The sequence below is a fragment of the Puccinia triticina genome, chromosome 5A, assembly GCF_026914185.1.
Source record: "Puccinia triticina chromosome 5A, complete sequence".
Lineage (NCBI taxonomy): Eukaryota > Fungi > Basidiomycota > Pucciniomycetes > Pucciniales > Pucciniaceae > Puccinia > Puccinia triticina.
The window spans coordinates 6582142-6592395 of record NC_070562.1 but is presented as its reverse complement, the minus strand read 5'-3'; the positions used below and the strand labels follow the sequence as shown (position 1 = coordinate 6592395).

At 51.4% G+C, this 10254-nt stretch overlaps 2 protein-coding genes across 2 annotated transcripts; both read right to left on the bottom strand.

The window, feature by feature from the left end:
- Window positions 1-2533: 2533 nt before the first annotated feature.
- PtA15_5A761 (uncharacterized protein) lies at window positions 2534-2871 on the bottom strand (the record flags this gene model as incomplete). The annotated part of the gene is made up of 2 exons (XM_053169557.1): window positions 2534-2696; window positions 2765-2871. The coding sequence occupies 2 exons, from the start codon at window positions 2869-2871 to the stop codon at window positions 2534-2536; spliced, it is 270 nt and encodes an 89-aa protein (XP_053020742.1).
- A 202-nt stretch (window positions 2872-3073) lies between these two features.
- PtA15_5A760 (uncharacterized protein) lies at window positions 3074-4640 on the bottom strand (the record flags this gene model as incomplete). Its single annotated transcript, XM_053169556.1, has 5 exons — window positions 3074-3175; window positions 3248-3388; window positions 3453-3923; window positions 4002-4390; window positions 4496-4640. The coding sequence occupies 5 exons, from the start codon at window positions 4638-4640 to the stop codon at window positions 3074-3076; spliced, it is 1248 nt and encodes a 415-aa protein (XP_053020741.1).
- Between the last annotated feature and the right edge of the window lie 5614 nt (window positions 4641-10254).

The window sequence follows — 10254 nt, the reverse complement described above, 5'->3', positions numbered from 1 at the left end:
GTTTGCGATAGGTACGCCCTTAAAGCATCCTTACCGGTGACTAGTTTAGCTCGAAATTAGCTAGTTTAGCCACCAATCTCAACCACACCGGGTGTAGCTAAGCCCAAGCTAAATTAGTGGGAAGCTTGAATTTCAGCTAACCGTCACTACATTTAGTGACGGTTAGCTCGAAGCTAACTGCCATTTCCCGCGCCCACCACTCAGCTCCACCCCGCGCAAGCCAAACCGATACGGCTGAATTGCTGTCGCTAAGTTAGTTTGCAACAGCTGCGAGTCAAAACTCGCGCCAACATAGCTCGACCGGTAAGGATTCTCTTAGGGAAAAACAATCTTGTCCGCATGTCGTGCTGTGAGAAAGACTGTATGGTCTTGCTAGACAGTGGAGCAGTTAAATCAGTAGTGGGCAAAAACTACCTTAAGCGGTTTTGCCCGGGGTGGGAGAAGTTTATCCTGCCTATTGAAACAGGTAGCTTCCATAGTGCATCGGGGGCGCTTGTTCCGCTGGGAGTAGTGAACATTAAGCTGCAATTGAGTACCATTCGCATGGTCGTGACATTTGTTGTGATGGAAAACATGAATGCCAGGTACTTTATTATGGGTAACGACTACCTGGCGCACTACAAGATCTCTCTCCTCAACAACGGCTGTTGGAAATTTACGGTTGGGAAGCGGGTTTTTGAGTTTGACGAGTCCATTAATGTGGTACTGCCGGAAAAGTCCTCGGAGCTCTCTTTTAACGACGAAGTAGACCGTGACGCTAAGATTTCTGGAGAGTTGACGTCAGTATACAAAAACGAGCTGGTAATTGTGTTGGAAAGATTCAAGGAAGCATTTGCAACGGTTGACCAGCCATTTGGGGCGATTAACGGCCACCAGGTGGGAATTACGCTGACGGTCAAAAAGCCTTATCCGGCAGCTCTGCAAAAGGCTCTGTACCCAGCCAGTCCACGGACACGGGAGGCTATCGAGGAGCACATCTTGTTGTTAAGCAAGATGGGCATAATCAGGAAAGTTGGTGCAAACAAAGGCGTCGAGATCACCACGCCAGTCATCATTGCGTGGAATAACGGGAAGTCGCGGCTTGTGGGCAACTTCAGGGCACTAAACACGTATACTACACCAGATCGCTATCCTATGCCTAAAATTACGGAGTCTTTGACCAATCTTCATGGCCGTAATGCGGTGGAAGTGTTCTTAACGGAGGGCTATGATTTTAAACATCCAACCTTCCCAGTCAGTCTTTTGAAAAAGTATGTCACCGAGGGGGACACCCATGAGGTTCCTCAGCCGTTGGTACTTCCGGAAGCGGAGGAAAGTTCAGATCAGGATTTCCCTTCCAAAATATTGGATGAGAAACTGACACGCGTGCAGGGGCAAGATTGTCGTCTATATTTGACGCTTTTCAAGAATTGATCCGCTGATTCGGACAGGTGGTTACCACAGACGGCAATACCCAATGCTGATACCTTACTCCGATGGTTTTGTGCTCAGAAAAAAAAACCGGAGGCTTGGATCCGAGCCGTCCTTTTTTGTGGGGGCAAGTGTCAGCCCTCTGCTAGTTCCAACAGCGCAGAGGGCCAACAAGGAGTTGCGCTTACGCGTCCTCCAGCATGAATAGCAGCACCAGCTTGGTGGTTGCTTAGTACGACAGCTGAGTTACTTGTATTGAGTAACTCAGTCTGCGCGATGTGTTTATGCCCACTTAACAGCGGGCAGGAAGTTAGGAGAAGAAAGGCTTCCGGGATCGGAGCTTGCTCTTCTCATATAGTAGGGGGGCTCTCGAGAGGGAGTTTGTCCCCCAGAGTTTTTTGGTACCAAGCCCGTCTACATTGCTGAAAGATCAGCAATTGGGGCCTATACCTCTAGAACTCCCATCTTTTCATTTACTCAACTTCCTTGATTCACAACCCTTCGACCTTCCCTCCATCTCCACCAACCTTCACGTGCAACTCCCCTCGGCCTTTGACTTACCTCCCGGATACTAGTAAGTCTCCGACCAAGTAAGTTCAAGAGGCTCTCCTCCTTTCTACTCTCTCCTTTTCCGGCCGTCTGGATCCTCTAGATCCCAGCGAGAATCCTTTTCCGCTAGGCCCCTCTTGCACAAGAGGTGTGGCTCCTCCTCCCGCCTAGACGGTTGAGTAGAGATAGACTACGGTCTACTTGTTTTAGTTGTTTTCCGCCTCGCCAGCGCTGTCCTCATTGATACTCAGTATCAAGTTAATTCAGGGTAACGCCACCTTAGAGACGTACCCTGACACCCTCCTTCGGAGGCTCGCTTGGCGAGGGGCGCTCCGCGCCAGCCAGGCTGCACCAGGCCCTCCGAAGAGGGTCCTGTGTTAAGTTAGGGGTTCTCTTCATTTCAAGCGCCTCTCAAAACTTCGATAAATCTTATGATTTTATGTAAAATGATATTCAAAAATCAATTTTGAACACCCTATTTATCTGTCTGATGGTTTCTACCCCTACTGAGCATGAGTGCCTCGCCAGTGGGGAGAAACTCATGACACAGGAAGGGGCTGGCCTTTTGGGGCTCTCACAAGGAGGCCTTGTGAGCCTTTGAGGCCCCAACAGAGCCTGCGAGCGAGAGTTCCTCGTCCGTCGGGAGAAAGGGGCTGGCCCTTCCTTTGGGGCTCTCACGGAGAGGGCCTTTGAGGCTCCCCCCGGAGCCCCCCATACCTTGATGGAAGGCATCCACCCTAACATCCAGATGATCAGGAAGCCTTCCTGGGCCCGACCCCTCCAGAGACAGAGCCTGGATACGGACAGGAGCCTCATGTTGGCCCGTTCCCCAGTGGCCCTCATCCGGCCAGACATCCACCATCCCGCGAATCGTCGGCGCACACATCCGGCTCGCACGTCCAAGAAGCGCATCTCGGGCGGTGGGCACATGCATATTATTGGTACATGTATAGAATGGATGCAGCAACATGCGTCAGCCGTCTCCGCGACCGTGGCCGCCATTAAAGGAGAACGACCAGACTGGATAAATAATCAGAGTGTCCGAGAGCCCGCTGTGCTGGTGCTGGGAGAGAAGAGAGGGGTAAAAAGCGGGCAGAGATGTGAGGACGACGGCTCATAGCTTCGAGGCGGTCACACCAGTCCCGTTGCGGGCGTGGTCCTGGCCATCCAGATGCTTGACGAGCTGGGAGCCGATGTGATGGGCGACGCTCATGATCTAGAGGGAGGGAGAGTGTTAGCTGGGCGGCGGATCGGGGGGGGGGGGGGGGGGGGCAAGCGAGGACTGAACTGAAATGGACGGATTGACGCCCGTCGCCGTCGGCAACACCGAGCCGTCGGCGACCCACAGCTTCTCGTGGCCCCATACTTTCCCGTGGCCGTCGACGACAGAGCCGTCCGATGGCTTGGAGCCCATCCTGCACGAGCTCATCTGGACACCCATCGATCGCGTCAGTCAGTGAAAGGCGTGGAGGGGAGAGGGGAGAGGGCTGTACCTGGTGGGCGGAGCCGAGGACGCCGTGGCCGGGCTTGACGCCCGCGGCGCGGATCTGGGCCAGCCATTTCTCGAAGCGACGGGCGGCGTGGTCGGGGGCCTGGCGAGCGTCGGCGACGAAGTGGGGCACGGCGGGCAGGGTGGAGGCGATCTCGATGGCGCCGGCGGCGCGCAGGGTGCGGCAGGCGAGGAGGATGCCATCGCGCAGACTGTCGGCGTCGAAGGGGTGGACGGCGTAGTCGACGAGCGGCTGGTCGCCGTCGTCCGGGTCCAGGGAGACCCGGCCCGCGCCTTTGTCCCGGGCGAGGACGACGATGGTGAAGCTCTGGGCGTACCGGGCCATGTGCGCCTTGTGCGACGCGCTCGAGCGCCACGGGACGAACAGGGCCGCGTAGAAGCCCGGGTTGGACGCAAAGACTTCGAGCTTGCATCCGTAATGGGTGCCCTGGCGGTTCTCGAGCTCGCACGAGATCTGCACACCGCGCCATCCTCATGAGACTCTCGCGACAAAACATCAGCGGCTGGGAGGAGGAGGAGGGGAGAGACGGACCAGGGTCATGATGCTGCCCTCCCATGGCCGCACAGGGGCGTCGAACCATCCGGTGACCGCGGTCACCGGGTGGACATGCAATCCCTTCCCGACGGCCCCGTTAAGAGTGAGCCCGCTGCGGAGGAGAAGGGCGGGCGTGTTGATGGCCCCGCTGGCACAGACGACGGCCTTGCGGGCGCGGACGACCATCCGGCGCCCGCTCGTCGCGTCGCGCACCAGCACGCCCACCGCATATCGTCGCCCACGCCCCTCCGCACTGCTCTCCTTCGGATCCGTACGGATCTGCTCCGGCTGCGGCTCCGTCGAGAACAGCACCCGCTCCACCCGCATTCGCTCCATGAACTTCCCGCCCGCCTCGGCACAGTCTTTCAGCCAGGTCTGCGCCGCGCCTTGTTTCTCTCCAAACGGACCTAAACACACACACACACAAAAAACAACACATATATGTATATACTTTGGGTCAATGGGCGGATGGGGGAGGGGGAGCCACGCACATCCTCGCTGACACATCCCGCAGTCGTGTGCCTTTCCCGCCGTGTTCTGGGGAATGAGATCGACATGGATGCCGAGTTTCTTTGCGCCTTTGTGGAAGAGTTGGTTAGCTTTAGAGTGGACGATGGCGGTGGTGGAGACGCCCATCCGGCTCGTCACCGCCTCGATGTCCGCCGCGAAGCCCGGGGAGGCGAAGTAGCCCAGGTCTGTTCTAGCCCTCAAATATTGGCAGGAAGTCACCCACTACATCTACTTACGATTCCTTGCCAGATTAGCCCCTTTCTCTCTGCCTTGTGGTCTCAACCTCAGCTGTGGAATTGTCTCTATGAATTCTAGAGCATCCAGTTCTTCTGTTGTGTCTAAATGAGTGGTACCTGGAATAACTTGGGATCTTGGATCAATGGTCTCTTCAAATTTGCTTGAGTGGGTAGTTAATCTAGCAGGTGAGGTTGAATTAATTTCTTCCCCTTCTTGGAAGAGGAAACAAGAAAAAAAGGCAGAAATGAGTCTCCTCAATCAGAAGGAAATAGAGAGGGATGATGGGATCAAATGCAATGTTGATTCATACCATGATTTGATGCAATGTTCTTTCCTTTTGTTCCAACATCATCTAGGAGCATACATTGTGTGACTGGCAAGCAGTAAACAGCAAGCAAGAGTATATTTTTCATGATATGAGATCAGCAGCTGGGAAGAAAATCTATAATGAAATACCCTAAAACAAGAGGAAGGATTTTGTTATTACTCCTGGTAGTTAAAAAGCTGGTCTAGATATATAGGAAATCAATGAAGATCATTGTGCCTAGTTTTTCTGTAACTTGTCTGGGAACCCTGTTTCTCTCATGACAGCCATATGAACTGATGTCTTGTGTTTTGATAGTTCATTTTGTATGCAGATCTGTCATGATTTCTGACATGACTGTGTAACTTGTCACCAGTGGAGCAAGTTTAGGCCTCCTGTCAAGATCTACAAACCCTGAAGAGCGGGCCAGACCCAGAACACCAGTCTCTGGGACTTCTTGTCCCCACAAATAATTGCGGTTTTGGGCTGTAAATCAAAATGTGCATGAGTTAAGAAGTCCTGCCATTAACATTGTTTGATTTTACGGCCTGGGCATCCTTTGACTGGTACTAAAACCCCTCTTCTCCAACTTTTCTGAGAACAAAAAAAATTGTTTCATAGACCTCAAGCACAGAAGCGGTTTCAGGACTGTGGATTGGAGCTCTAGGGGTGGCTTGTTTCATGAGAGATAGGAGCAGTGGTTTCTGTTGGACAGGAGCCCAATAAGATTGTGGATGATCTTGAAATAAATACATGCCTGAAGGCAGCAGACATTGTTTATAAGTTGGTGTGCAAGGTTTATTTTTGAAGGATGAGAAGATTTTCCTCCTACCAATGCTGCCTCAGCATACTAGATAAATCCAATCTGTGACATGTAGACAACTTAATAAAGCAATTTATAAAGCAGAGAAGAGAAAATATAACAAGTGAATACCTTCACAAATATCAAGTCCTTAATCCCATCCCATGACCTGAACAATGGATTTTGGTTTAGGTCATGGGAACAGGTCTTGGTATTGGCCACCTCTCATTCACTAATCCTTTGCCCAACTCACCACAGGCCAATCAGGTTGAACCATCCAAGTCAAAAAGGCAAACGCAGGCCAAACATCCATGAGTCTTCCTAGTTGTAGAATTCATTTCTGGTAGATTTCTTTGATTCCAAATTTGATGATACATGTATCCAAGTTTATTAAAGACACAGATTTTCCAGAAACCTAAAAAAAAAATTCAAGGGTTCCCCCTGTAAACACACAAAATGAGAAAAAAAATCATGGGTTTCCCCATTGTACAAAAAACCAATGTAAAATCCACAACTTTTCCTCAATCAATATGAATCAAAAAAAAGTAGCACTCTAAATTCTCAACCTAGCCTTCCAACATCAGCAGTTCTGTGCCCCCAGGCTCAACCTCCAGCCCACATCAAGCGTGCGGGTCAAAAAGGTTGGACGTGAAGGCCCCCGGCCCGCAGCAAAGGCTGCTGACCAGTGGGGGGCCCACTCTTTGCCCCTCAAACTGCGCAGGCGCAACAGCGGAGGGGTTGAGGACAATGGGTAGCTGGAAGTGCAGCATCCCCAATTGCCCTGGGGGAAACAGCCTTGGATAACGCTCTGCTTTTATAGCAAAACATGGCCCATCCACCTGCCAAAGCTGTCTGTAAATGTCTCTCTGTTCCTCGATGCCACTCAGCAACCGTTTCTTTGTTCCACGATGCCACATCGCCCGCATACCAACCAGTTTCAAACAACAACCTACAATTTAGCCGCGGCCTTACCAACGGACCCTATCCACACATAACAACCAGACAAGCCTTTGGGTTTGCCACACAACCTCATCTAGACCTGTGGATAAATTAAGGTGCTGCAAATGTATGTACATGTTCCATTGGAGAGGTCCTATGCTTCTAACACCCAAGCAGCGCCCGGTGTTCCAAATTCGAGCCTTCTTGACCTCTAGATCAGCTTCTGCGGCCAGATGACGGCGGAGGACGCGCTGGAGCTGCAGGAGGTCTACAGCCATCTCAACAGCATTCCTCACGACCATTCCGTTATTGTCATCCCCAACCAGGTTCAGCCGCAGTGGATGGATTTATTCTTGAACAAGCTCATGGACGCCATCAACTCTCTCCTCGAACGCTGGGTGAAAAATTCCCCTTCCCTCCCACTATCCTACTCACTCAGTCTGCCTGACAAATCTCCTTGTCCGACTCATCTGATCTCTCATGATCTTCCCGACGGGTCCCTCTAGCTGGCAAGAAAATAGTACTGGATTTGACTTTACTGCATCTCGGAGGGGTGAGTCAGTTGGCGCTGCAGATTCATGTCCCGCTTTGCCTCCTTGAGCAGGAGCGGCATCTTTTTGGCCGAGCAGCACGATGACAATAATTGACAAGATATTTCTCCTTTTCCGAATATCTTTTCTGCTTCTGTCTCTATTTGCGCTCACCCCAGCCGACTCACGGGTCCCACAGGCGCCCCTGTCTGCCCACGACCAGATGTTTCTCAACGACTGCCAACAGCAACAATAACAACACCAGGCAACCTCTGCTTGGCACGGATGGGCTCCGAGACAACGAAGCGGCCAGAATCTCAGCAGATTGCCTCGCTCAGGTTGCAGTACCGTTGTCCTTCTGACCTCCCATTCTCACGGACAGCCTGAAGACTATGTGCCTACTCAGCCAGCCATGATACACATTATAGAGCTACAGGGATCCGCTCAGACCGTCCGGGAGAAACTTGCAAAATTGCCCTCTGGTTCCTAGGTGACTTCTGGATGAGTTTGTGTACCTGTCTTCCAGCTTGACTTGATGTTTTTTTGCCATGTCATGGCTAGAGATGATTTGAGCGCGCGGCGAGCGGATTCCATGAGACACAAGGATGTTGGAAATACCATTTCTTGTAAATTTTTTGCTCCAAATTCCAATTGCAACATATTTTCCTTGGTGGGGCCTGATTTATTTTACTTGCATATGTACCTTTTGTTTCTTCTTCCTGTAGCCTTATCTTTGTTTGCAATTTGTGCCTGATGGTCTAGATTGCTGGGGTGTGGTGGTGGCGCGTACGCCACACTTCTTTGTGTGTCCCTTATTGTTGAGGAACACCAGGGAGGGCCACCAATACTCATGGTAGGACTTGATGGTAAATGATAGATATGATAGTACAGAAAGAAAGGCAAGTGAGAAACTGGTAGACTGTAGTAATGGGCTGCTTGGTAGAAGCATATCTACATACAAGCATACAAAGACTACACACCAGCTTCACCATCTCAACACTTATAGAATATCTTTGCCTTCTGGGTGGGGGTGTCAGATGTGTTCCTTGATGGTAAATGTGCACTTATCTCTGTTGGCATTCAAATGATTTTTTGGCTTTGTGGGGGATGGCTGCGGAGAGATTTCATCCTGGAGATGTGTGATTGGCACAATGGAACTGGCCACAGACCTCTTATATTTTGGGCCAGATGATACATGGGGATCTGTGCAAGGTTGTCAAGCAAGACTTGGAGGACATGTGGCTGCTGGCTTTGCACAAAAATCAAATGGGCAATTCTTTGGTCTTTTCATGTGTGCATTCATGTATCAAGAACCAATCAGAGGAAAACCCTCCAGAGGGCCTTGTTGTATATGTTTATATTTGGGCCGATGATCTGGAACCAATACACAAAGTATACTGTCTATTTTTATGGTGTAGGACTTGAGAGATGGATGGGTAATAGGGGATTTCAAAGTTGAAATCAGATTGCGCAGGACCTTGATCAGGTCCAATTTCCAGGAAAAAAAACACCAACCTGGGGGCTCTACCTTGAAGTTTGAACGCCCCCAAACGCAAGAACCTCCTGATCTTGCACCCATGAGTTCTCAACCTGCCAAAATTTGGGCACAAATCCCTTTTGTCCCTTGCCCCCGGGGTCCCGGAAGGACAGATCCTGCCAGTTCCCTTTGTGAAACCTTTTTGGAATACCACATGTCACTGTCACTGTGTGTATGAGAAGCTTCCCCCAACTTGGAGAAGTATTCAAATAAATCTTGCTTCTCCACAAGTACGAGTTTTACAGAGCAAAATGGTCCAAACATCAAAGAGAAAATTTCTGCCGGGAGAGTGCCCCTTTCTCTCTTTGATTGCAAATTCAATGAAAGTGTATTGTTACGGACCTACTTCGCGCAGCAGCGAAAAACTCTTTGCACACAGAATGGACCGTCCCCCGACGTCGAGCCCGCTGTGCGCGCAAGCAAAAAGATACTTTGCGCACAGCGACTTCCCCCAAAAGAAGGAGAGAGTTTTTCTGGATTTTTTTTTTTTGATGGATCAAAAGAGGGGGTCTTGCTTGCCCCCTCCAAAAAAAAAAAAAGCTCCCCCTGCCCCGATAACCCACCCCGGGGAGTTTTGACCTGCCAAAACTCAAGCGGTCGGGTATGCAGCCCCTCGAAAAGTAAGTTCGAGGGGCAGCAGCTCCGGCTAACTCCCAGCCGCCGTGCCGTGCCGATGGCCAGCACAGGCCATCGAGCGGAGTTACACGCTCCCCAATGACCGGCCAGCACAGACTACCGGTCAATGAGGGGATCATTTACTCCTCTTGATGGCCACTCTGTTCCGGTCATCAACAGGAGTACAAACTTCCCTCAATGACGTTCCAGTCACAAGGGGAGTGTTCACTCCTCTCAACAACCGGAGCAACTGGGCCGTCAAGGGGAGTACGTACATACATACTCCTCTCTCGATGACCGGAACATTCCGGTCATTGAGAGGAATAAATCCTTCCCTTGATGACCGAGTCCGTTCCGGTCATTGAGGGGGGTGTGTACACCTCTCGATAACCAGAACGTCCCGGGCATTCTCGGAGGAGTACATACTCCTCTTGGTGACCTGGTTGCTCCGGTTTTCGAGAGGAGTGAACACTCCCCTCGATGACCGGAACGGGCCCGGTCATTGAGGGGGTGTTCACTCCTCTCAATCAAGGTGAACCGGAACGGACCCGGTCATCGAGGTGAACCGGAACGGACCCGGTCACCGAGGGAAGTATGTACTCCTCTCGATGACCGGGTCCGTTCCGGTCATCAAGTAGGTGTTCACTCCTGTCGATGACCGGGTCCGTGCCGGTCATCAAGAGGAGTACATACTTCCCTCAATGACCGGGTCCAGTTGAACACCCCCTCGATGACCGGCAATTTGTGCCACATGCACACAGGTGCTGGCCGGTCAT